We start from the raw sequence: 24,643 nt of genomic DNA, 5'->3' as shown, positions 1-24,643 counted from the left end.
GCACAGGGCCCCCCACGCCTCTCCTCCCCACCTCACCTGGAGCAGGAGCTCAGGGCCCCAGGAGTGAGGAAATGGGCGCCTGTGGGAGGGATGGAGGCGGAGAGGGAGGCCTAGTGCAGGGGAGGGTGGATGAGGCCAGGCTCCAGAGGCTGCTGGGGGCCACAGGAGCCACTCCCCGGCCGGGCAGGCCTCGCGCAGAGCCCCACGGCCTCCTGGGGTCACAGGGCCTCGGAGAGGGCCCGGCAGCGCCCGGCCAGGGACAGCCTGAGCCCCTCCCATCACTGCCCGGCTGGTGGGGGCACTTCCTGGGCCCCACCCTTGCCCACCTGCACACCTTCCCCGGGCAGCATGGGCTCAGCTGGGGTGGGCGGCTCTTCTCACAGGGACAGAGACGTAGCCCTGGGAGCAGGGCTGACAGGGACATTCCCGCAGCCCCTGGGGATGAGGCCCCAGGAACCAGGGTCCTCGGGGCCCGGGCACGTGGTCAAGATCCCAAGACCCCAAGCCAGAGCGACCGGGAGGGAGACGGACAGAAACCAGGGGCCGCTTGGCGATGAGAAACCTGGGCCGCCTCCTGCGTGAAGCCAAGACCGAAATGCAAATTGGAAACCACGAAAGAAACCTCCTTCTGAGCCAGGGACTCCAGGAACAGCCCGCCTGCCTCACGGAGGAAGCCTATGCCTGTGGCTGCTCTGCGGACATGCCCCCCACACCCACCAGGGGGTGACTTCTGCAGCCAGGGCAGAGGGCCTGCCCCGCAGCCCCACATCACCACCCAGAGAGCCACTCCGGGCCTTGCCCTCTGCCCTGTCTGCCTCCGGGCCTCCCTCCAATACACCCGCCCGATGCAGTGACACAGGCCTGACCGGTGCTCCAGGCTCCAGTCTCTCAGGGACTCCATGACCTCCCACCAGGAGCATCAGACCCTCAGCCTAGCACCCAGGGTCTCCAAGGCCTGGGGCACGGCGCCTCCTCCAGGGAGCCTTCCTGGGTTCCCTCCTCCCTCCCTCGCCTCCTCTGAGACGGCGCAGCACCGGGGCCTGAGCCACAGAATTTCACTCGAGAGGCTGCCGGGCCTTTGCCCTGCTTCCAATTGGCGCTGCCCAGCAAGATGCTGAGGTGCCTGCCTGCGTCAGGCCCACTGCCCTCCGTCCCCCCAACACACCAGCCGGACCAGCTTCCGGCGGCCTCGGCAGAGGGGTGTCCAGTCAGATTGACCCGCTGCCCGTGGCCCCTGAGACTGCCCTTTGGCAGCGTCACTCCGGGCCTAGCAAGCAGCCCTGGCGAGAACCCGGCTCCGGAACCTTCTGAGCCCGAGGTCAGCAGCCAGGCTCGGGCCCGGGACGCACAGGGGCGGCGAGCGGCGCAGCGGGACAGCGCGCTCGCACCCCGTCAATAAGCCTAAGTGGGTAAATGTGCAATCAGCGGCTAAATTTAGAAAGTGTGCGCGTCGCTTTCTCACGAGCATCTGGTCTTAAGACGTCCCGTTCTCCATCGGAACTAAGGCGGAGAGCGGGCCGGCTCCCAGCTCCTCCTCCCACGCACAGTGCCCGCCGTGGGCAGCCCGGGCCGCGGCCGCCTGGCTGTGGGTGGGAGGTCGCCAGGATCCTCCTGGGGGCTCAGGAGGAGAGGGGTGACCTGGCCCCCAGCTCAGAGCAGGCTGCCCCCCCCCACTCGCCTGAGACCGCCGGGCACCTTGCTGTGCCCAGGTGGTGCCGACTAGAGGAGAGGGGACACGTTGGGAGGCACCTCCGCGCGGGGCCGGGGGCAGCGGTCCACGGAGGCATGTTCGTCGGGGCCTCAGGACGGGGCGGGCCTCTGAGCTGGGCCAGGCCCGTCTGCTCCCTTCCCTGGCTCCCTGCACAGACGTGCTGACACCCAAGGCGGGGAGCCTGGCCGGGGGACCCCTTCACTGGGTGGCTTCTCCAGCCCCTGCACGAAGCCTCTCCCGCCCGCCACCCCCTCCCCCACCTTCCAAACGCCTCCATGCGGCCAGCCAGCCTCTGGCCCCCGGAAACTCACAGCAGCTTCCCGCACGCGGCCGCTGCCCTCGTCTGCAGGCCATTGCAGGGCCCGCCCCCGCCCCGGCCGGCCCAGAGGCATTTGGGTCAGCGCATCGGCCCCAGTGGCCCTGGCCTGGCCGAGGGAACCCCAAGACCAGGTTCCCCTACAGGAAGCAGCTCCCAGGCCCACACCCCCAGAGTCCAACCAGCCTTGGTCTGCGTGCTGGCCCCCAAGTGACCTGCTGACCGGCTCCCAGGCCCCTTCCCCCGACGTGGTGGCCAGCAGCCCCCAACCCTTCCCTGGACGGAGCCAGCCCTGCAGAGTGGGGTTCACCTGCCTCCCTGTCCGCCTGCGGAGCGGGGTCTCCATCCCCGGCCCCACAGGCCTGGGGCGCGCTGGGCTCGGGTCCGGGGGGCGTGGGAGCTGCAAGCCCCACACTTCACAGCCCAGCCTTCCCCGTGCGGCTCGGGGTCGTGGGAAACGCTGCTTCTAAGGGACCCCGTTGCCATGGCGGCTCAGGCCTCCCTGTCAGCCCAGCATGTCAAGGACCGGCGGCCCTGCTCACACACCTGCCCGGTTCGCGTGCCTGGAGGCCCACACACGGCACCGTGAGCACCGTGCCCGGCACAGGGCAGCCGCCGGGCCCCAGGGCGGGACCACCAGCAGGACTGCCCTCCTCTCCTGGACCCTGATGCTCGGGGCGGGGGAGGGGGCGGCGGTCTGGGGAGAGACCTGGCCGCGCCTCCCCGGACTGGTGGCCGTGGTTAGAACTGTGGGAACTGTGTCAGCAGGCGGAGCTGCGCGCAGAGGTCCGAGGGCGCACACGGACCCGTAGCTTCTGCCCGGTCCCCAGCCAGGTGCGTGCTGCGTGAGGACAGGGACCCTGGGCAGGCGGTGCCCGAGGTGCCCAGGGAAGGAAGGAGCCCAGAGCTGCCGGCCCGGGAGCAGGCGCTGCCCCTGATCACCCGACGGGGAGTCCGTGCGTCCTGGTGGCCCGGCACCGGGCGGCCTGACTGTGGAAAGGCACGTGACCCCTTAGCACCTCCTTGGAGCCGGTCTCTCTTTCGTCTCAGGAAAAAGGAGAAGCCAGCCCGACCGGCAGAGTCCCGGGGGTGGGGTGGATCTGAACACGCTGGCCATGGCCCCGAGGTAATGGAGGGTGGGGCAGGTACCCCCAAGACCTCCACCTCAGGGAAGGAGGCCACCACTCCACCTGTGCCCCCACCCTCTCCCACGGCCTGTGGGATCTGCACCCTGTAGGGTACCAGCGGCCGCCAGGCCAGGGAGTCCAGGGGGCGCCCCTCGTGTCCCCGGGCGGCAGGCCTGCCTCCACCAGCCCGGCTCCCGTGGACCGGCCCTCTGATGCCGCAGGGCCCTGCACCCCCAGAAGCAAGACCCCAAAGCCCCCTGGTGAGGGGCAGGCTGGGACCTGGGGCGGCCGAGGGGAAGCCACTACCCCCCTCACCCCCAGACGCCGGGGCCTCTCTCCCTGCAGGACGCCCCCTCCTTGTCTGTCCAGCCCAGCCCTGCCGGCCCCGCCCTGACCCACAGCATCTGGGGCGGGTGCCCTAGATCCCAGGGGGGGGCCCTGTCAGGACCAGGGGGGCAATCAGCCTGTAGGCAGCCTTGGTGCCTACAGCTGTGGGCACGGCTGGCGCTGCCACCCCCACTGCTGGAAGCCCAGGTGCCAGGCCCCCAGCACTGGGTCAGGGGCCAGGCCCCCCACTCGCCCCATCAACCTCCTCCCTGGGCCTCCGGGAGCCGCTCGTTTGCATTCTCCCCAACCCTGAGCCCCGGGAGGGGATTAAGGAGCGCTGACACCCCCTCGGTTACCATGGATACCGAGAACTGGGGTGAGCAAGCACAGGGTGGGGGCGGGGCTGCTGGTGGGGCCTGAGCCTCCTTCAGCCTCACCGCCCCGGCCGCGGGCCGTGCACACGTCCACCCCCAGCCGGGCCAGCAGGGGCTTCTCTCCGGGCCGAGGGCCAGGGGCCAAGGCCGCGCTGAGACCAGCCGCCGTGGGAGCCCCAGGCCCCGCTCACCGCCTAGTCACGCATGGCGACCGCCAGTCTCAATGGGGCTGGCACAGAGCAGGCTCCGGGCAGTGCCATGGGCTGCACGTGAGCCGCCTGACCGGGCCCTGCGGTCCGAAAGGCGAGGGCCCAGACCAGCCGGCAGGCCACACCTCTGGACGCCGCTGTGACTCCGCCCCCACCCACCGGGGTCTGCGGAGGGACAGGCTGGCGTCAGCCCGCAGGTGCGGCCCCAAACAGGGGAGCCTGACCGCAGGGGGACAGTCGTCAGGCGGCCCCCAGGACCGGGGCCGGCTCCCCGCCTTGGGCCCGCCCTCCTCTTGGCTGGGACACCTCCCATTGGCCAGCGGTGCCGCCAGAGGGACCTCGGGGCCGGATGAGGTGCCCCATCCCTCAGCCCAGCACCCAGCAAGGACCTGGCCGGACATCAGCATAGCCAGCCAGGCTGGGGGGACAGGGCTCCGGGAGGGACAGCAGGTCGAGGGGAGCCCCGTCTCAGGCACCATCACCTCTGGATCCAGTCGCCCCCCCACACCCAGGACTGTAGGCTCCCCGCCCCCTGGGGCCCCGCCTGGTCCCACAGCCGGGTCTCGGGGCCTGGAGGGCGGCCCAGAGCCTCCCCGTCCCACCCGCTTTCCTCGGGGGGCTCCTTCCCAGCCGAGCTGAGAAGCAGGGCCCAAGCGGGGGGAAGTGGGGGGCTGTGAGCTCCGAGCAGACATGGGCCTGTGGTGGAGGCCTGTCCGGACGCATCTGGGGAGCGTGGAGGAGCAAGCCCGGGCTGGCCGAGCGGGCGCAGGGGTGCCGGCAGCGTGAGCATGCACGCACATGCACAGATCCGCACGGCACACGCTGCACATGTGTGAACGCTCCCGCCGCCACCACGGCCCTGGGAGCCGTGGCCGAGCGAGCTGCAGGGCCCCCCAGGAAGAGCGGGTCCTGGGGAGCACAGCCCCCCCGGGAGGCAGGCCCGTCGTCACACCCACAGGGCTGGCTGGGCCTCACGCAAACCCTCCCTCCTCGCTCTCCTCCCCCACCTCCCGGGACAGCTGAGCCAGAGGAACCCTGTCCCACACCCTCCACACCCACCTGCAGCCAGAGGCGGCCCCGGGCAGAGGGCCCAGCCAGCCGGAAGCCGGGGTTCCCCCACGCTAGACCGGTCCAGGGGCTCCAGGTCCACACCCAGAACCTGCCCCTAAGCGGGGACCCCTTCCCGTCTGACGGTGCCCAGGCCCAGGCCCCACAACCCGGTGGAGAAGAAGTCACCCCAGATATACCCTGCAGCCCAGGGCCCCATGGTGCCCCCCCAGGGGGCTGGGTGCCCCTTATCCCTCAGGGTGGCTGAGTCCAGGGCTGCCAGGCCAGGGCCAGCGGGCAAACACAGGCCACACGCATCGGCGGCCTCAGCTCAGCCCCTACGCGGGACACCGGGACAGAGAGCAGCCAACTGCGCGGGGGGCGGGGGGGGGCGGGCGGTCCAGCACCCACTCCCCGCGCCGGCCCGCCTGGTGGAGGGGAATTCTCCCCGTGGGCAGGTTCCACCCGGCTGGGCCCGGAGCTAATTACACGGCGGGAGGGAGACGGCGTCTCGGAGGAGTCTGCGTGCCGGTGGGCCGGGCACCTCGGCACCACCCGGCCCCTGCGCCCGGGCAAGGGCTCCCACCCGCTCACCTGCCCGCCTGCGGTTCCAGACGTGGGGAGTGGACGTGCAGCGAGTGGGGGGGAGGTGGGAGAAGCCAGAGCAGCGGGGACCCCGGGGCTCGGGGGGCAGCCCAGCGAGGGGCAGGCGGGACGCCCGCTTCCTACCCGGGTGGCGGCTGCCCACCCTGCCCAGCCGCACTGCGGCCCGTGCGCGGAACCTGTGCACCTCCTAGCCCCCCCTTTTCAAACTCGAGAGAGAAGACAGCGTCGCCTAAACCAGCGTAACCGACCTCAAGAGGTCACAGGTCAGAGAGGAACAGCCCAGGGAGGCCAGGCACCACCCCAGGGCCAGGAGCTGCCGAGGACCCGGAGCAGAAGCAGGGGCCCAGGGGTCCGACGAGCTGTCTCCCTAATAAGCCTGTCTGTTCTGCCTTCCCTCGGGCCCAGACAGGTGCACCCACCTGGGGCCCCCTCAGCAGCCCGCCCACCTGCTCCCCTCACAGCCCACCTGCTCCGGAGAGCTCGCAGGGGGCCGGGCCAGAACCCCACAGCCACCTGCCGGCCAGAGGCCTCACTCACCCACAGGCAGGACATTGGAGCTCAGGAAAGGTCGCTGGCTCCCCAGGGGGGGCCCTGGGTCCCCGGGTGGGGGAGCCATGGAGGGAGGTCCAGGGCTCTGCCGCGGGCCAGCCTCTGAGAGGTGGGGTGTCCTGGGTCACCAGCTGAGGTGCGCTGTCAGCAGGAAGCTGGAAGAGGCTGCTCCGAGGTCCCTCTGCCCCTGGGTCCCCCGCTGGGATGGAGTCTGCAGCTCATGACACCTGGCGGGAGGGGCGGTGTCTGTCAGGGGCTGAGTTCCCTCTGCCTGGGACTCGCTTCTCTTTTTTTTTTTTTTTTTTTTTTATATATATTTTATTGATTTTTTACAGAGAGGAAGGGAGAGAGATAGAGAGTTAGAAACATCGATGAGAGAGAAACACCGACCAGCCGCCTCCTGCACATCTCCTACTGGGGATGTGCCCGCAACCCAGGTACATGCCCTTGGCCGGAATCGAACCTGGGACCTTTCAGTCCGCAGGCCGACGCTCCATCCACTGAGCCAAACCGGTTTCGGCAGGGACTCGGTTCTCTTACAGAAGCCCTGCCCTTGTGCTGCCGGGCTGGGACCTGCCCCCAGGCCACACAGGCCCCCCGCCCCACCCCAGGTCCCACTGGGGTCACTCCCGGGCCCGGGGCGGCCCTTGGAGGCACCACTCGGTCTGTGCAGTGAGTTGGGGCCACCCTGGCTCCCAGGCTGCCCTCTGCCCCTTGGCCACTTGGCCGGGCTCCAAGCCCCCAACTCTCACCCCCCAGCGGCCCCAGGCTCCGCCTCCTCCTCTGGGTCCCCCTGAGTTCAGCCCCCCCCCCCCAGCCGCGGCTCAGGCTCCCCTCCTGCTTGGAGCCCCTTCCTCCCCCTCTCCCTCCATCCAGCACCTCCTGTGCCCCAGGCCAGCCCCTCCTGCAGACCTCTGGGCGCCCACCGCTCCCTCCCAGCCTCCTCCCAGCCTCCTCCCCGGGCTCCTCCCAGCCTCCTCCCAGCCTCCTCCCCGGGCTCCTCCCAGCCTCCTCCCAGCCTCCTCCCCGGCCACAGAGATTGCAGAGCTGTGGCCTTGGCCGGGCCTGGACTCGGAGCCCTCTACATGCTCAGGACACAGCTCCTGGGGCCTGGCCCTCAGTGGACAGTGGGCACCTAGGCCCTTGGGCCACCTGGAGCCAGGCCGTGCCCACGCAGGAGGAACTGGACAGGGCAGGGAGGTGGGGGGGAAGGCTCCTGGGACACCCATCTCCCGGGACCCTGCAGAGCAGCCCTACCTCATGTCCCTCCTCACACCCAGGCCTCACAGGCTCCCTCCAGGCCCCAAGAGAGAGGCCCGCAGCCTGGCCCCCCTCCTGCCCGCCCCAGCCCCCAGCCCTGGCCCCCCTCCTGCCCGCTCCAGCCCCCGGCCCTGGCCCCCCTCCTGCCCGCTCCAGCCCCCGGCCCTGGCCCCCCTCCTGCCCGCTCCAGCCTCCGGCCCTGGCCCCCCTCCTGCCCGCTCCAGCCTCCGGCCCTGGCCCCCCTCCTGCCCGCTCCAGCCCCCGGCCCTGGCCCCCCTCCTGCCCGCTCCAGCCTCCGGCCCTGGCCCCCTCCTGCCCGCTCCAGCCTCCGGCCCTGGCCCCCCTCCTGCCCGCCCCAGCCCCCGGCCCTGGCCCCCCTCCTGCCCGCTCCAGCCTCCGGCCCTGGCCCCCCTCCTGCCCGCCCCAGCCCCCGGCCCTGGCCCCCCTCCTGCCCGCTCCAGCCTCCGGCCCTGGCCCCCCTCCTGCCCGCCCCAGCCCCCGGCCCTGGCCCCCTCCTGCCCGCTCCAGCCCCGCCTGCCTAGCCCACCCTCCAGGGTCCGCACAGACCTAGACTTGGCCGCCGGGAGTCCCCTGGGGTCCTGCCTCAGGAGAGCGTGGGGAGTGGACGCCGGGCAGCCCACAGGCCGGGCACCCAGGACCGTGGCTCCTCCTCCCACAGGGAGGCCTCGCCCACCAGGCCCGCTGTGCCAGCCACGGCCCCCCTGCCCACCCTCCTCCCCGGGCCCCTCGCCGACTCCCGCACAGGCTCACCCTCGCGGCGGTCTCAGCCCGGCTCTCCCCGCTGGTGCTGGCTCTGGCCGCCCGGCCCCTCGCGGCCAGGTCCCGGGCAGCTGTGCGCTTCCTGGCGCAGTGGGAGCGGAGCCGTGTCCCGACACGTCTGCCAAGCGCAGGCCGGGTGTGGGGCTCGGCTGGGCTGGCACCCGCCACCCCCATGAGGCAACAGCCCCACCTCGCCCAGGCGAGGCCGCGAGGCCCGTGAGGCCAGCCGCTGGGTGGGCGCAGTGCCACCCGGTCCTTGAGCCCTGCCTGCCTGTCCCCGCCCCTCGAGCCATGCCGGGCCCCTCATGACGCCCCCACTCCAGCCGCCAGGCCCACAGCTTAAGGGGCAGCAGGAGCAGGGGGCCCTCAGCGGGGCTGGCGGCCACGTGGGGAGGCGGGGGGTCGAGGGGCCGAGCTGGCCATGCTGTGCGCCGTCCCCACTGGGCCTCCTCTCACCCGCTGCCCCAGGAGCCCAGACCCCGGCCCCGGGCTAAGGAGGGGGCACCTCCCACCTCAGACCCCGGCCCAGACCCCAGTGGCTCCTTCAAGCCCTGGGAACAGCCCCTGCCCACAGGTGCCCTCACAGGTGGCACCACTCAGTGCCAGGTGGGCTGGGGGGGGCAGAGAGGCTCAGCGCCCTCCCCGCCCCCAGCAGCCGGTCCTGGTTCCTCAGCACATGGGGCCCAGACCGGCCGGAGGGGGCCCAGCCCGCGGTGCCCAGACCGGCCAGCCTGCCGCCCGCAAAGCCCCAAGGACGAAGGCCCCCCCCTTCCTACCCTGAGGACTCGCACGCAGCCCTGGCCAGGCTCCCAGAGTGGCCGCCGCAGGAGTGTGGGGGGCCCTCTGCAGGCCCCAGCCTGCTCCCTCCGGCCCCCACCTCCCGGCAGCACCCAGGAGCTGAGCGCCACACCCACCGCTGGCATCCCCGGCTCTGGGACCCCAGGCGGCCTCTGGGGATCGCGTGTCTGGGTGGGGCGTCCTCTCCCTCCCAGACCACCCCTCCCCCCTCCGACCACCCAGACTGTAGAGACCGGCTCTGGGGAGGCGAGACCACCCCCAACCTGCAGGTGTGGCCGTGCTGGGACCCAGGAGGCTCTTCCCGGCCCTGCCCAGCGTCCTCCTGGGGTCCCCCCCCAGCCCCCGCTGTCCGGGCTGGACGCCTGTCGCTGCCTGTCCTCAGCCTCCTCTCACTTGGGGCCCAGGAGCCGGCCCCGCCCAGCTCCCCTGGGACTGCCTGAGGGGGCTCCTTTCCGGGTACCACCTCCCCGACCCCCCACCCACCCCCGCCCAGACCTAGAGGAGGAGAAGGCGAAGAGTGAAGGTTGGCGCTGGGCCTCGTGCAGGGCAGGTCCAGCCAGGCCACTGCAGGCCGCCTCGCTCACCTGGGGCGGGGGGGGGGGGGGGGGGGGGTACGTGGGGCCAGGAGATGGGGCACCTGGGGCCAGGGGGTGGGGTACGTGGGGCCGGGGGGCAGGTATGTGGGGCTAGGGGGTGGGGTGCATGGGGTGGGGGGGTATGTGGGGCCGGGGGGTGGGGTATGTGGGGCCGGGGGGGTATGTGGGGCCAGGGGGGTATGTGGGGCCGGGGGCAGGTATGTGGGGCTGGGGGGGGTATGTGGGGCCGGGGGGGGTATGTGGGGCCGGGGGCAGGTATGTGGGGCCGGGGGGGTATGTGGGGCCGGGGGGGGGGTATGTGGGGCCGGGGGCGGGTATGTGGGGCCGGGGGGGGGGTATGTGGGGCTGGGGGCAGGTATGTGGGGCCGGGGCGGGTATGTGGGGCCGGGGGGGTATGTGGGGCCGGGGGCGGGTATGTGGGGCCGGGGGGGTATGTGGGGCCGGGGGCAGGTATGTGGGGCCGGGGGGGGGGGGTGCGTGGGGCCGGGGGGCAGGTATGTGGGGCTGGGGGGGTGCGTGGGGCCAGGGTGGCTCACCAGGGCAGACAGGAGCGGCTGGGTGATGAGGGGCATGTTTGGGCCTGAGACTGGCCTCACAGAGCAGAGCCTGTGCAGGGACAGGTCCGGGATCAGGGGTCACTCAGCCAGGGCAGGGACGGGGTGTGCAGCCTGGGACGCCCACCCCGTGAGGGGGGAGGTTCTGGAGGCCCCTGGGGTGCGGTCCTGACGGGAAAACCCAAGTGGCGGTGAGCGGTCACGGTGTGGAGCCTGAAGCCTCCAGATTCGCAGAGGACGCTTCCCGCAGAGCCGCGGCCTGTGTGCGAGTGAGACACGCGGGCGCCGGGGAAACTGCCCACGCAGCCAACCAGGCCTTTCCCGGCGACCCCAGCCTGACGCCCAAGCCCGCGTGGGCTCCACGGGCGGCGGCCAGGAGAGCGGCGCCAGCTCACACCGCAGGGTCCCAGGCCGCCTGCCTGTCTGAAGCCACCGCTCGCTCAGCCGGGGGGGCTGCGCCCAAGGAGACCCCCCTTCCCTCCACGCCCCGCATCGTCTAGAAAGCCAGCTTTCTCCTTATCCCCCCCGACCCCCAGGGGCACAGGGACGATGGGACCCAGGAGCCTGCAGACGCCGAGGGACTAGCCAGCGCTGGGATTTGCAACCCTGTAAACCAGGCTGCTCTTGTCACTACAACTTTGTTTTGGGAGGAAGTCACTTTTTATAAAATGCTATTTGTGGTAACATGTCACGGCGAGTTGCTATTTTTAACAAGCTGAGCCCATCAGTATTTTTAAACGCCCGGTTTCATTTCTAATGTGAACAGCAAACGATCAGCCCGGCCCACGTGGCTCAGGGGTTGAGCGTCGACCTGTGAACCAGGAGGTCACGGTTCGCTTCCCCGTCAGGGCACAGGCCTGGGCGCAGGCGAGCAGGAGGCGGCAGGTCAATGCTTCCCTCTCATCATTGATGTTTCTCTCTCTCCCTCCCTCCCTCCTTCTCCCTTCCTCTCTGAAATCAATAAAAATATTTTTTTAAAAAATAGCAAATGATCATCGCCAGGGGTGTGCCGGTCGGACGGACAGCCAGCCCCTGGGAGAAGCCCCCGGGTGGTGTACGCGGTTTCCACGATCGCAAGCGCTGACCCTGGGACTCTGAGCTCGGAGTTGGGGGGACGTGGGGGGGCCTGAGCGCCAAACCCCCAGTCTCCGTGATGGCCACAGGCGTCCGGGACAGACACCCACACCCGGGCTAGGGGACCGCCGCCGGCAAAGGGAGCGGGAGGCGCAGTGTTGCTTACCGTTGTTCCTGAGACAATGGGCATGTTTACGGGATTCAATTAGCTTAATTCGATTTTAATTGTGGCTGCGCTTCACAGGCAGCTCACAAGTGGCTGGCGATCTTGTAATTTAACTGGTTATTAGGGACAGAGAGGAAGCAAAGGGAAGGCCAGCCCCGAGCAGCCTGTCCCCGGGGGGCGGGTCCAGCACAGCTGGGGTGACAGAGAAGGGTTTGCAGTCCATCACACCTGGGGGCGGAGATGGTGGCCAGGCGGGCGTGGCCCCGTGAGGGCTCAGCATGCACGGCCCCTGCACAAGCCGTCCCACGCCTGTGTGTTCCGGATTCTGGGGACTCTGTGGCTCAGGGCAGCCTCTCGGTGCTTCCTCTCGCCCCTGTCGCCCACGGCCACGTGGCCCCACCGCAGTGGGCTGATGGGCCGCAGCCGGCCTGGCGCTGGGCTGGGCCCGGCCTGACGTGGAACAGAAACTCCAGACACCGGCCTGAGGCGGCCTCTCCCCGGCCCCAGCGCACTCCCAGGCCCGGCGCAGGCGCAGGGAAGTGGGGCTTTGGAGACCGAGGGCTGTGCCTCCAGGGGAATAAGGCTTCCTGCCATCTCACCCTCCCGCGGCTCCCGGAACGCCGACGCCAGCGGCACCCCAAGCACCTGCCCCAGCAGCCCCGGGGGAGACGGGGCGCGCACCCCTCCGTTAACCATCACAGCCGCTCTCGGGGACGCGGCTCCGTCCCACAGGAGGAGGCTCCTGACGAGAGCTCTGGGTCCCCACAACCGGTCAGAGAGGCGGGAAGGGGTGCGGAATCCACAGGTTAGCGCCGCTGTTGTCCATCAAAAATAATTGCAGCAATCCGGCTAGCGGGTCACGGTTCATTCCCGGTCAGGGCACAGGCCTGGGTTGGTTGTGGGCTCAATCCCCGTGTGGGGCGTGCAGGAGGCAGCTGATGGATCGATGGTTCTCTCTCATCATTGATGTTTCTCTCTCTCTCCCTCTCCCTTCCTCTCTGAAACCAATAAATATGTATTTAAAACATAATTGCAACAAATCACCATGCGTCTGAAAACCACCGAAACCACAGCGTCAGGTGCGTCCTGAGGGGCCGGGCGGGGGTGGCACTCACTCCACAGGGCCCTAATCAGTCCCGAGTGGGGCCCGGGCCTGGGCCTGTGAGGAAGGGATGCGGGCGATGCTGGGCAACTTGGGGTGCAGGCGGGGGCCGGGGCTCTGGCTGTGCGGGCCAGGGTGTGCTGTCGTGGCCAGAACGGGAAGGCGGACTCCTGGCCGGACGGGGTTTCCCAGGCTGCTCTGCTCTGGGCCCCTTGTCCGTACCCCGACCAGGCACTGCTTGGGGCTCTGCCGGGTGCCCCACTGCCCACCTGTGCCAGGCTCACCCCACCCCCCTGGCCACCACCCCAGTACCTCCAAGGAGGGTGAGGGCCCCCAGGTGCTGCAGGCGGAGAAGCCTGTTTTCCGGGTTCATCCGAGTGGAGTGAGACTGAGCCCCTGCCCAGGCTCCTGCTGCAAGGGAGGGGGGCGGCCACGGCGGGGGGGCGGGGTAGGCTGGGCACCCCCGGCCACCTGCCTGCAGCCCAGCAGCGCCTCACCTCCGCCTCGTCCTCGGACCCACAGCGGGAGGAACAGAGCGCAGCAGGCTGCCCTTGGGGATGTTGACGGTAACTGTTTATTAGGAGACGGACCCTCCCGCCTTCCTGCCCGAGAGGCTCAGAGAAGCCTGCCTCAGGAGGGAGCCTCGGCCTCAGCACCCCGGGCAGGAGTCTTCAGCCCCGTGTGCCACGGCACCCTGGCGTGCCCCGAGGATGTGAACACAGGCCAGGCCTGACGATTCCGTCGGGGGCACCGCCCTCTCCCCCTGCGATTGTCAAATAAAAAAGGACAACAGCTAACCATCAGCCGTCCAGCGTGACGGCCGGTCTCGCGCCATAAGCGTAGGGTGTCCCCCAGACTGTGTGCACACACTGAACAATCGTAAAGGCAGTGTTTACGAACATGCATCCCATCCTCAAGACTGAGCTGTCAGCTGTTCAAGTGAGTATAGATCTGGGGGGACAACATGTATACAGGTCACGTCACATAACAAGGTTGCCTCTGATTGGTTCATTTTTGGAACCAGAAATCCTTACGTGATTTTTTTAAAATATATTTTTTATTGATTCCACAGAGGAAGGGAAAGGGAGAGATAGAAACATCAATGATGAGAGAGAATCATTGATCGGCTGCCTCCTGCTCGCCCCTACTGGGGATCAAGCCTGCAACCCAGGCATGTGCCCCGACCAGGAATTGAACCGTGACCTTCTGGCTCATAGGTCAACGCTCAGTCACTGAGCCACGCCGGCTGGGCAGCACCTCATTTTTTTAAAAAGTCACTTTGGAACAAAAAGCGTAGGCAATTACTTTTTTTTTTTTGGTATTCAATCTATTAAGATTATAACTACTTTTTGTCAGATCAGCAAAAAATGCAGAATGTTAGCCATTAGCGTACGTGCGCCGTGAGCTGAAGGGTGAACATCGCCGCCCGGAGCCCTTCCCCCGGCTCTGGTCGGGCTCCAGGCCTGTCAGGGAGATGCGTGTGTCCCCTGGGCTCTGAGCTGCCTGGCAAGAAACTCTCTAGGCCAAGCATGTCAAACTCGCAGCCCGAGGTCCCACAAGGAATGTTTTTGCAGCCCAGCCAATATAGCGGTAAGAAACATTTTAATAAAAGTTTCGTAACTTAATTTTTACAATATCCTGTTATACGTCATTATTTTTTTTATTTTTTTTTATTTTTTTTTAAATCTTTATTGTTCAGATTATTACATTTGTTCCTCTTTTTTCCCCCCATAACTCCCCTCCTTCCAGCTCCCACCCCACCCTCCACCCTCACTCCCCACCCATTGAGTTCATCCATAGGTGCATGATTTTTGTCCAGTCACTTCCCGCATCTCCCACACCCCTTTTCTCCCAAGAATAGTCAGTCCATTCCCTTTCTATGTCCCTGATTCATTATAGTCACCAGTTCATTCTGTACATCAGGTTATTTATTCACTTGATTCTTAGATTCATTTGTTGATAGATGCATATTTGTTGTTCATAATTTGTATCTTTACCTTTTTCTTCTTCTTCCTCTTCTTAAAGGATACCTTTCAGCATTTCATATAATACTGGTTTGGCGGTGATGAACTCCTTTAGCTTTTCCTTATCTGTGAAGCTCTTTATCTGACCTTCAATTCTGAATGATAGCTTTGCTGGATAAAGTAATCTTGGTTGTAGGTTCTTGGTATTCAGCACTTTGAATATTTCTTGCCATTCCCTTCTGGCCTGTACAGTTTCTGTTGAGAAATCAGCTGACAGTCGTATGGGTATTCCCTTGTAGGTAATTGAGCCTCTTTCTCTTGCTGCTTTTAAGATTTTCTCTTTGTCTTTTGCTCTTGGCATTTTAATGATGATGTGTCTTGGTGTGGTCCTCTTTGGATTCCTTTTGTTTGGGGTTCTCTGCGCTTCTTGGACCTGTAAGTCCATTTCTTTCTCCAGGTGGGGGAAGTTTTCTGCCATTATTTCTTGAAATAGGTTTTCAATATCTTGCTGTCTCTCATCTTCTGGCACTCCAATGACTCTGATATTAGTCCGCTTAAAGCTGTCCCAGAGGCTCCTTACACTATCTTCACACTTTCGGATTCTTTTTTCATTTTGCTTTTCCAATTGGGTGTTTTTTGTCGAATCTTTGGTTTGATTCTTGTGCTCCTCTGGTCTGCTATTGGGTATAATATTCTTTATTTCAGTCCGTGTATGCTTACTTTCTAATTTCTTTATCGTAGCATCGAGGGTCTCATTAGTTTTCGTGAGGCTCTGCACAAATTTATGGCAAGCCCTCAAAATTGCGATTCTTAGCTCCATATCCTCCATTTCTGTCATGTTTTTTTGTCTCTGCATCTTTTATGCTTTCTTGGTGCACCCCCTTGTGGTCTTTGTGCGCAGTCTTGTTCTAGCCAAGCCTTAATTGTTGTAGTTAACACTAGAGGGATTTGACCAACAGGCCGACTGCCTGTTATACGTCATTATTAATAACGAACATCGACATCCGCTAATGACTGATGACTATCATCGTGCTGCATTCATTTCCCTCACCTGCAGGCGCACCATTTCCCTCCACTGATACCAGCAGCGAAGGTTCTAGCAGCCGATGGCCACGGCATCAGTCTTGGACTGACTTGCTTGGTGTGCGCAACAGGAAATATTTCGCTTTCGGGGAACAAGAAAAACAGGTTTATTTGTGTGACGCTTATTAATTTGTGCAGTTACTCGGTGTCTGGTGAGTTCAAGAAAAAATATTGATTTTTATGAAAACGTCCTATTATTTTATGTGAATGATGACTCATCTCTCTCAGCCCTTTGTATTCAGCATGTCTCCGTCGAAGTAACCCCGTTTCTATGAAAATTGGGCTTTTGTGTTTTGTGGCCACATCCACGTACACCTGTCCTACTGTGTGTGTTCCTCACCCTCGACCACCTGCCAATCACCCGCTCCCAGTTCTGACAGCGAAGACACCCCCCCGCCCCCCGCTTTCTCCTTCGTCCAAGAATGTCCCGTGTCCCGTGCTGCCCGTGGTCTTTGGAATGTTTGTGCTCACGCGAAGGCCCCGCATGCCTGGGTATTAAGGTTTGATTTTCTCCTGTTAACCCGGTGGTTCTCAACCTCGGCTGCACGTTAGAATCACCTGGGAATCTTTTTAAAATCCTCATTTCTGGGCCTCATCCTCCGGAAATCCTGTTTCTTTGTGACTAATGTTGTGTCCCCAGCCCATCACAAAGAAACAGAATTTCCGGAGGATGAGGCCCAGAAATCGGGATTTTAAAAAGATTCCCAGGTGATTCTAATGTGCAGCCGAGGTTGAGAACCACTGTGTGAACCTGTCTCTGTTAATTTGAATACTGACCCCGCTAGAACTTAGAACAGCCGTGGGCAAACTACGGCCCGCGGGCCGGATCCCGCCCGTTTGAAATTAATAAAACTAAAAAAAAAAAAAAAAAGACCGTACCCTTTTATGTAATGATGTTTACTTTGAATTTATATTAGTTCACACAAACACTCCATCCATGCTTTTGTTCCGGCCTCGGGCCCAGTTTAAGAACCCATTGTGGCCCTCGAGTCAAAAAGTTTGCCCACCCCTGACTTAGAAGGTGGGAGGAAAAGCACTAACTATTTTAGCCCTCGCCTGGGGCTAGTGGTGGCGAGGGGCCCCCACCCTCGCCCCCACCCGCCCACCCCAGAGTCCCGAGACCACAGGGCTCCGGCCGTGACCACCAGTGGTCAGCAGGGGACACAGAGCTGACTGTTGACGGGCAAGGGCTTCCGGCCACACCTTCCACCTGACTTTGCTCTGGAACCCAGTCAGTCACCTCAGCCACGTCCACACCTGGCCGCTGCGGCCCGGGGAGCAGCCACGCCTGTCTTCGGTTCCGTCCTCCCTGACGCCCAGAAACCCAACCTGCTAACTCGGTGGAGCAGATGAGCCGATGGCGACGCCTGCTGGCCGCTCTGGAGTCTGACTCCGGTCCTGGAGCTGTCAGCTGCTAAAGTGCGTATAGATTTGGGGGGGAGGGTGGGGAGGGGGGGACACCCTATATGTAGGTGATATAACAGTTGCGTCTTTGTTGGCCATGTCGCATAATGAGGTTGCATCTGATTGGTTAATTTTGGGGACCAGAAATCCTTACCCAAGTATAGGCACCTAATTTTTTAAAAAGTCACTTTGGAGGAAAAAGGTAGGCAATTTTCACTTTTTTTTTCTTTGCCAGCGGCACCCCTAACAAGCAGCTCTGGGCACCACTGAGGAAACTGAGGCGACCTGAACCCCGTGGTCCCAGGGCCCCCACCAGAGAGCGAGGCCCTCGGTACAGACAGGCGGGACCCCGAGGGAGGGGACCCAGCCAGCTCCAAGTCCCGCTGGTGCCGCTGGACGTGCACCCGTCCGTGTGAGGCCCAGTGTCTCAGGTGCCCTCGCCCCCCCTGCACCACCGCCTCCAAGGTCTGCCCAGGCCGCCAGCCAACGCGGCAGGCAGCCTCCCGCCCAGGACACGGGCCCAGGCAGGGGCGTGGCTCTCGAGGGGCACGGGACTGGTGAGAGGGCCAGGCCCCCTGGCTGTGCCCTCCTCCTGCTGGTGGGGCTCCCCCAGCTCCCCCGGACGGCACTGCCGGTCCCGTATCACTGGGCTGGGCCAGGCTGGGGTTCCTCCCACGGCTGAGCCTCCTGAGGTTGGAGGACAGAGCAGAGGTGAGGCCAAGAGCTGCCACGGGTCCTGCCCACATCCTCTGGGCCGGGGCAGCGGGGCCCTATGGCTCCCCAGCCCCCTGGGTGCACCCCCCCACACCCCGTGGCTCCCCTCAGTGCCTGTAACAGGGCGGGCGCTTCTCTACTGGCCTGAGGCCACTCAAGTGCATCTGGGGCCCCGCCTCCCCCACCAGGTGGCCGCTGGGCAGGTGCAGCCTGGAGGCTCCGGGCCTCACCCGGTCCCCCCCCCCCCCCACTCCTCCCACCCTCCTTGCTCAGGACCCCAGCTGCGCCTGAGGCTGTCCCCTCTGGGGTGCGGCCCTGACAAGCCCCCCGGCCGCCCCGGGCCCCTCTGTGAGCGCAGGGCGGAGGGGCAGCCTGCGGGTGAGTGGAGGTGCCTGTCTTGTCCTCATGACCTGGTTCCCAAGACTCGGAGCCCCTGCTCCCCAGCGGGGTCCCCAGAGCCCCTTAGTGGGGCCGGGGCGGGCTCAGCCCGCAGGAGGGTCCCGTGCGGTCCCTGCGATCAGAACGTGAGGCGGCGACAGGAGCCGCGCCGGGGCCACGCAGGACGGAGAGCCTGGCCCGGAGCGCGGGAGGCTGGCGAGGCTTCCCCGCCCCCCGGAGGCTCAGCACCCGCCTCTGGCTTCGATGCCCCGCAGTCCCGAGGGCTTGACCCGCGCTCCATTCGCACGGGAGCAGCCAGGTCCGCTTTCAGACGCAGGGACCCCGCCGCGTCCGGCGCCCTCGGACCAGGCCCCCGCCTCGCTCGCCGCCTCCCCTGCACCCGCCGGGCTCGCCCACTCGGCTCCGGCTGGTCGGCACCCTTTCCAGTCCCGGCCTCCAGGAGGCGGGCCCCGCCCCCGCCCCGTCCCCGCCCTCTTTCCGCCCAATCCGAGCCCGCGGGCCCGGCTGTTCTCCGCCCCGTCCCCGCCTGGCCCCGCCCCGTCCCCGTCCCGCGCGACCCGCCCTCTCACCGCCCAATCCGAGCCCGCGGGCCCGCCTGTCCTCCGCCCCGCCCCCGCCTGGCCCCGCCCCGCGGGCTGTGACGCACAAGGTGTGCGCCGCACGCCCAGCGCGGTCATCAGGCAGCGCCGTGTGGGCGTGGCCATCCGGGTCCCCGCGGCCATGGCTTCCGCGGCCGCCAGTCCCCCCGAGGTGGTCCGCGCGGCCCAGAAGGACGACTACTACCGCGGCGGGTTGCGGAGCGCGGCGGGCAGCGCCCTGCACAGCCTGGCGGGTGAGCGTCGAGGGCGCCGCTGGCGGTGCCCGGCCCGTGGGTGGTTCTGGGCGCCCCCACCGAGACCTGCGCTGGAGGAGGAATCGAGGGCCGGGGGCGCCGGCCGCCGGGAGGGCGAGGAGCGTGGGGAGCCTCCGGGAGCGCGGGCGGGGCCCGAGCAGAACGAGGGCCTGTCGATGGCGCCAGGCGCGTGTCGGCGCTTTCCAAGTATTAACCCCCAACACCCTGCAAAGTGGGACTCGGCGTCCCCGCCTCCAGGTTGGGACCTTGGGGTCCGGAGACCCTGGAGCTGCCCGAGGCCATGACTCAGTCTGTTACCCCGTCTGTCCTGCGGCCTCCGGGCGCCAGGACACCCCCAGGCGGGCCCTGCGGGGAGATGGACTCCACTGGTGGCCCAGGCCAGGCAGGAGCAGGGGGAGCAGCGTGGGCCGCCGAGGCCGGGGGAGCGGAGGGGGCGCGTTTAGGACAGCCTCGGCCTCGAGGGCAGGTGGTCTGCTGGGCCTGGGCAGCGGGCCCCCCCGAGCCCCCGCCCGGTAACGGTGCTGCTGCTGCGCAGGCGCCAAGAAGTGGCTGGAGTGGAGGAAGGAGCTCGAGCTGCTGTCGGACGTGGCCTACTTCGGCCTCACCACGCTGGCAGGTACGCGCCGGGGGACCTCGGACCCGGGGCCACAACACACGCCAAGGGCGGAGGACGGGAGGAGGCTGAGGGCGGAGTCTGAAGCTCCCCACCCTCTCCTGAGGGGAGGCCAGGCCCTGAGCCCACCAGAGCCTCTGGGAGCCCCGATTCCACTCACCTGTCGCGTGGGTGTCCTCCTTTCGTCCTGTGTCCCTGGGACCTTCCTCCTGGGCCTGGCCGGTGCCGTGGAGACGCTTCTCCGTGGCTGAGCCCGTGGCCCGAGCGGGGCCTGGCACAGCCTGTCGGGGAGCCCGTCCTTCCGAAGAAAGGGGGGCTCGGCGAACTCGGACCTGCCTCAGCCTCCCATGGCTGTCCCCCGCCCCCAGGCTACCAGACCCTCGGCGAGGAGTACGTGGGGCTCATCCAGGTGGACCCGTCCCAGAGGCAGGTGCCCCTGAGGCTGCGCCGCGGCGTGCTGGTCGCGCTGCACACGGTCCTGCCCTACGTGCTGGACAAGGCCCTGCTCCACCTGGAGCAGGAGCTGCAGGCCGATGGCAACAGCGCCCGCCCGGTGCCGGGCAGCCTGGCACCCAGCGCGAGAGGCCGGTCGGGAGCCAGGCGCTGGGTGCACAGGCAGGTGGCGGCCCTGCCGGAGCCGCAGAGGAGGGCGCTGCTGAGGGCCGTGCTGGTGTTCAGGCAGGGCCTGGGCTGCCTGCACCGGCTGCACATCGCCTGGTTCTACATCCACGGCACCTTCTACCACCTGGCCAAGCGGCTCGCCGGAGTCACCTACGTAAGTGCGGGTGCGGTGCCGCCGCCCCGGCCTGATCCCGGTTCGCCTGCGTAGAGTCGGCTCTTCAGGGCCTCTGTGGGCTAGCAGTCATGGGGCTGGGCCCAAACCCTCCACTGGGTTTTGTTGGTTCACATTTTGCTAAAAAAAAGAAAAAAAAGGAAGTTTAGTTTCCACAAACCCTGAGGGTAGGGCAAGTCTGCCTCGGGCCACACCCGGTGCTGGCCCTGCGCCTGCTCCTTCCTCGGAGCACAGGCCTGCGGCCACACCTCCCAGGCTGCCCTGATGGTGGGTCACGTGTAGGTGTGTCTCCTGACGTCCGTGAGCCCCAATGCTGACAGCACCCGGCTAGTCTTCCCTAGTCTTTGCCGCCCGCTCTGCTGGAGGACACTTCACACCCTCCTGTCCCAGTTCCCTGCCCCAGTCACCTAGAGCCGCCCTGGGACCTGCCTGCCCACCAGCAGGTCTCCGGCCCCCTCTCCTGGCTGCTCCCAGGACTGCGCTCCCTGTGAGGAAGCCCCCCCGTCCCCCTGCCGCTCTTCACCACCCTCAGCGCATGGTCCCGGGTGCCGTGCCTCCCCGTGGTCCAGTCTCGTCCCCCGGGCTCCTGTGTTGCTGAGCTGCCATCACTAAGGAGCCTGGAACGCGAGGCTCGGCCCAGAGGGCTTTTCCCTCCGCTGGGCCCCGGGCTGCCCTGGCTCTTCTCTGCCAGGCGCCAGGCACCAGGCCCGGCCGGTCTGCTCACGGCCGCCTCCGTTCCCCGCCAAGGGAAGGGAGGCGGGCAGTGGACATGGCCAGAAGCTGCCCCGTCACTGGCTGCAGGAGGGGCCGGCCGGCTGGCACAGTCAGCCAGTGGCACAGTGGCCTGTTCCTGCCGCACACAGTGGTTGGCAGCAGCTGCCACGGGGGCTGCTCCTCCCCGCTGGGTGCTCTTCCTCAGGCTTCTTTGCTGGTTCCTTTCCTCTCGGAGTTGGGGTCCCTGGATGTCCCCCCACCCCCAAGTGTGCAGCCAGAGTGGTCAGCACACTTCTCGCTCCTCTCTGCTCTGCTGGGACGAGGCCCTGAGCTGTCCAGCAGCGCCCCTGACTGCCCCCCACCTGTGCTCAGGCCCTGGAAGTGCCCCTTCCCTCCTCACTCACCTGAGGCCCATGCCATTCTCCATTCCCGTGCACCGAGGGGGCAGGGCTGGGCCTCATTTGACAGGACACTCGAGTGCAGGCAGGGCTGCCTCCAGGCGGTCCAGTCTGTGTGCCGGTCATGACTGTCCCCTGGGGTCCTTGACAGCTCCGCCTCCACCGCCCGCCTGCAGAGGACCCGAGGGCCCGGGCCAGCTACCGGCTGCTGGGCCTGGTCTCCCTGCTGCACCTGGCGCTGTCCCTGGGCCTGCAGCTCTACGGCTTCCGGCAGAGGCAGCGCGCCCAGCGGGAGTGGAAGCTGCACCGCAGGCTGTCTCACCGCAGGTGCGCGGGCGGCACCAGGGCTCGGGGGGCGGCTCAGCAAGGACTTTGAGGCTCAGTCCTCCCTCCCTCCGCCCCCCCCCCCCCCCCCCCCAGGAGCCTCACGGAGGAGAGAGCGGTGTCCCGGACCTCGCTGTGCACCCTGTGCCTGGAGGAGCGCAGGCACTCGACGGCCACGCCCTGCGGCCACCTGTTCTGCTGGGAGTGCATCACCCAGTGGTGCGACACCAAGGTCAGCAGCCGTCGGAGCGCAGGTCCCAGGGGACCGCCAGGCGGCCGCCCTGAAACGAGGGAGGGGGTGTCTTTAAAAGCCCCAGGTGAGCAGGTAGGGGGTCGGTCAGGAGTCCAGGCACCACAACTGCCTGTGGACACTTTGCCAGAAGCATCTGAGCTCATCGCTCCTGGGAGGGTGTCCCTTCCTGGGAGGCTCCTGGTCACACATGCCAGACCCTGCCCTCCAGCCAGACAGGCGCCCAGCATGACGGCCATGTGGGAGCTCGGGACAGCCCTGCCCTGGCCTTGGAGACCTCAGGGCGAGGGGGCACTGCGCCTGTCGCCTCCATCTGACCCAGGAGGCCCGGTCCTGAGCCCCACCCCTTCATGGCGAGCCCACCGAACCCAGCGTCTCCGGGGCGGGGCTGAGTGGAGTGGGAGGGCCGCCTGGTGAGGAGGTGAACGGGGTGTGATGCTCACTGTTCACCCCTCGGCTGCCCCGAGGGTGCCTGGCAGGCGAGCGGCCGGCCTTGCAGGGCTGGAGGGAGGCTGACCTGGTCTCACCCAGGTGGCCCTTGGGGGTGGGACCGCCCGGCTTCAGGAAACGGGACGGACGATGGGCACAGGCAGCCCCATGGGCGTCCCAACCCCCGTCAGTCACTGTGCCAGGCTGGCTGTCTTGCCGGCAGGCCTCTGCTCAGTTCCCTGCTCTTCCCAGCGCCCGGGTGAGGGGCCCTTTCAGGCTGCGGCTTCAAAGACATGCCAACTGTCTTGTGTTACGTTGGAGGGGCCGGTGGGGCGGGCACAGCCCATGTGACCTCTCCCTCCCCCAGACGGAGTGTCCCCTGTGCCGGGAGAGGTTCCCGCCCCAGAAGCTGGTCTACCTGCGGCACTTCCGGTGACAGGACGGACGGATGGAGCCACCGGCAGCCGCCTGTCAGGAGAGACATAATGGATTCTGACGAACTTGCACAGAAACCGTAAAATCCTCTGATTTTATATTTTTTGTCACATGAGATGCTGCGCAGGCAGCTCAGGAGGACAAGCTGGGCGGCTGGTCCCAGGCTCCCGGCCAGGTTCGGGCAGGGGCTCCGCTCAGCTCAGTTCCCGGCCCCGTGGCAGCCCCCTCGCCCGCAGTGCCAGGCGGTGGCTCCGCAGGGACTCGCTCCCTGGGACCAGGTCCTAGGCCCTCCCTTCCCCAGACCGCAGAGCTGAGGACACACCGGTCCCTCCTATGATGAGAAGACAAGCCGACATGGGGTGGGCGAGAGGATGTGGCCCGAGCGGGCAAGTGCAGCCCGCCAGCCCCCCCACCTACTAACCCTGCCCCCACCACGGCCGCTGCGGAGCGGCCAGGCACAGCCACTCACAGGCGTGGAGGCCAGGGCGCCCGCCGACACCCTGCCCAGCAGGTGCCTCTCCTCACCTGAGGATTCCCCGCTGATGGTTAGAGGAAGGGAAGGGAGAGACAGACACATGGACATGACACACGGACTGGTTGCCTCTCACCTGCGCCCCAACCTGGGCCCGAGATCAAACCTGCAACCGAAGTACGTGCCTCTGACTAGACTCGAACCCATGACCATCCAGTCTGTGGGCTGAAGCTCTAACTGCTGAGCCAACCCAGCCTTAATTCACATGTTGTCTGTTCCCCATTTAGGACACAGGTCTGTCCTGGTCCCTACAGACTCAGAGGGCCCCCCCGCCCGGGGCTCCTGCTGGGCAGCCCGCTTTCCCGAGTTTCCTAACCCCGAAGCCACAGACCCCCCTCCCCCCCGCCCCCCCAGAGGCCTGCGCTGGGACAGCCATCACCCATGTCCAGCTACTTCCTGCCACGTATCATATTTTCCAGGTTTTAAAACTGTTTAACTTGTACCAGAGACAGAACTTCGCCGTACGTCCCTTAAGAAACGAATTCCACAGAAGTAGGCCATAGGCTGGGGCCACCCGCCCAGGCCAGGCCCTTGGTCTGCATGGCACCCCTGCTGCAGTGCAGACGGCCTGGGCCAAGGCCGCGCAGGCCGCTCCCTAGACTGAGTTGTCCAGCAACAGAGACGCTGTTCTCCGTGGGAGTGAAGGTCACGGGCCACTGACAGGACCAGCCTGAGCAGCAGACCTCCAGACGGGCCCAGGGCAGGCCGCCACTGGCCCCGAAATCCTCGACTTACACCCAGCCAAGCGCGCAGCTTCCCGCCGGGCCTGAGCGCTTACGAGGGCGACGGTGTGAAGGGTGAGGCGGAGGCAGGAGCCCGGGCAGGAGAAGGGCTGCTCGGGCAGCATCCGGCGTGAAGTCCGACAGCGGCAGGTGCAGAGGTCTGAACTGGCCTCCACAGAGCGAGAACAGCCCTGGCCGGCGGCTCCGTTAGTCAGAGCCCCGTCCTGGGCACCAAAGGGCTGTGGGTGTGATGGGGGGGGGGGGGGGGGGGGCCCACATACAGGAGGCAGCTCACAGCTGTCCCTCTGACATCCATGTAACCCATGTATTTCTCCCCCTTCCTCTCTCTAAAATCAAATGAATAAACACATATCCTTGGGGGGTTTTTAAAAAGCAGGAGGAGCTCAAGCCCAGATACAT

At 66.2% G+C, this 24,643-nt stretch overlaps 2 protein-coding genes across 2 annotated transcripts in view; one reads left to right on the top strand and one right to left on the bottom strand.

Moving 5' to 3' along the window:
* PLCH2 (phospholipase C eta 2) overlaps window positions 1-8,372 on the bottom strand; it is a 50,772-nt gene extending 42,400 nt beyond the window's left edge. The window contains exons 1-2 of the mRNA XM_070403886.1: window positions 8,298-8,372; window positions 6,255-6,493 (exon numbers count right to left, since the gene is read on the bottom strand). Coding sequence (XP_070259987.1) covers window positions 6,255-6,333 — 79 coding nt within the window. The 5' untranslated portion in view covers window positions 6,334-6,493; window positions 8,298-8,372. The remainder of the gene's footprint in view (window positions 1-6,254; window positions 6,494-8,297) is intronic.
* A 10,499-nt stretch (window positions 8,373-18,871) lies between these two features.
* Window positions 18,872-24,484, top strand: PEX10 (peroxisomal biogenesis factor 10). The gene is made up of 6 exons (XM_070403882.1): window positions 18,872-18,992; window positions 19,549-19,629; window positions 19,995-20,401; window positions 21,683-21,858; window positions 21,952-22,087; window positions 22,902-24,484. Exons 1-6 carry the CDS (start codon window positions 18,881-18,883, stop codon window positions 22,968-22,970), a joined length of 981 nt encoding a protein of 326 aa, XP_070259983.1. The 5' UTR covers window positions 18,872-18,880; the 3' UTR covers window positions 22,971-24,484.
* The last annotated feature ends 159 nt before the right edge of the window (window positions 24,485-24,643 follow it).

This window comes from Myotis yumanensis, unplaced genomic scaffold (genome assembly GCF_028538775.1).
Source record: "Myotis yumanensis isolate MYYU_CA2020_CCGP unplaced genomic scaffold, mMyoYum1.0.hap1 SCAF_2, whole genome shotgun sequence".
Lineage (NCBI taxonomy): Eukaryota > Metazoa > Chordata > Mammalia > Chiroptera > Vespertilionidae > Myotis > Myotis yumanensis.
Note: the sequence above shows the minus strand (reverse complement) of the source record. Positions and strands in the feature narration are given on the sequence as shown.

What these genes read in the sequence shown, in the direction of transcription:
- PEX10 (XM_070403882.1), top strand. Translation starts at nt 18,881, where the DNA reads ATGGCTTCCGCGGCCGCCAGTCCCCCCGAGGTGGTCCGCGCGGCCCAG. An exon ending in CGCCCTGCACAGCCTGGCGG is followed by an intron (nt 18,993 to 19,548) that starts GTGAGCGTCGAG and finishes GCTGCTGCGCAG; the next exon opens with GCGCCAAGAAGTGGCTGGAG. An exon ending in CGGCCTCACCACGCTGGCAG is followed by an intron (nt 19,630 to 19,994) that starts GTACGCGCCGGG and finishes CCCCGCCCCCAG; the next exon opens with GCTACCAGACCCTCGGCGAG.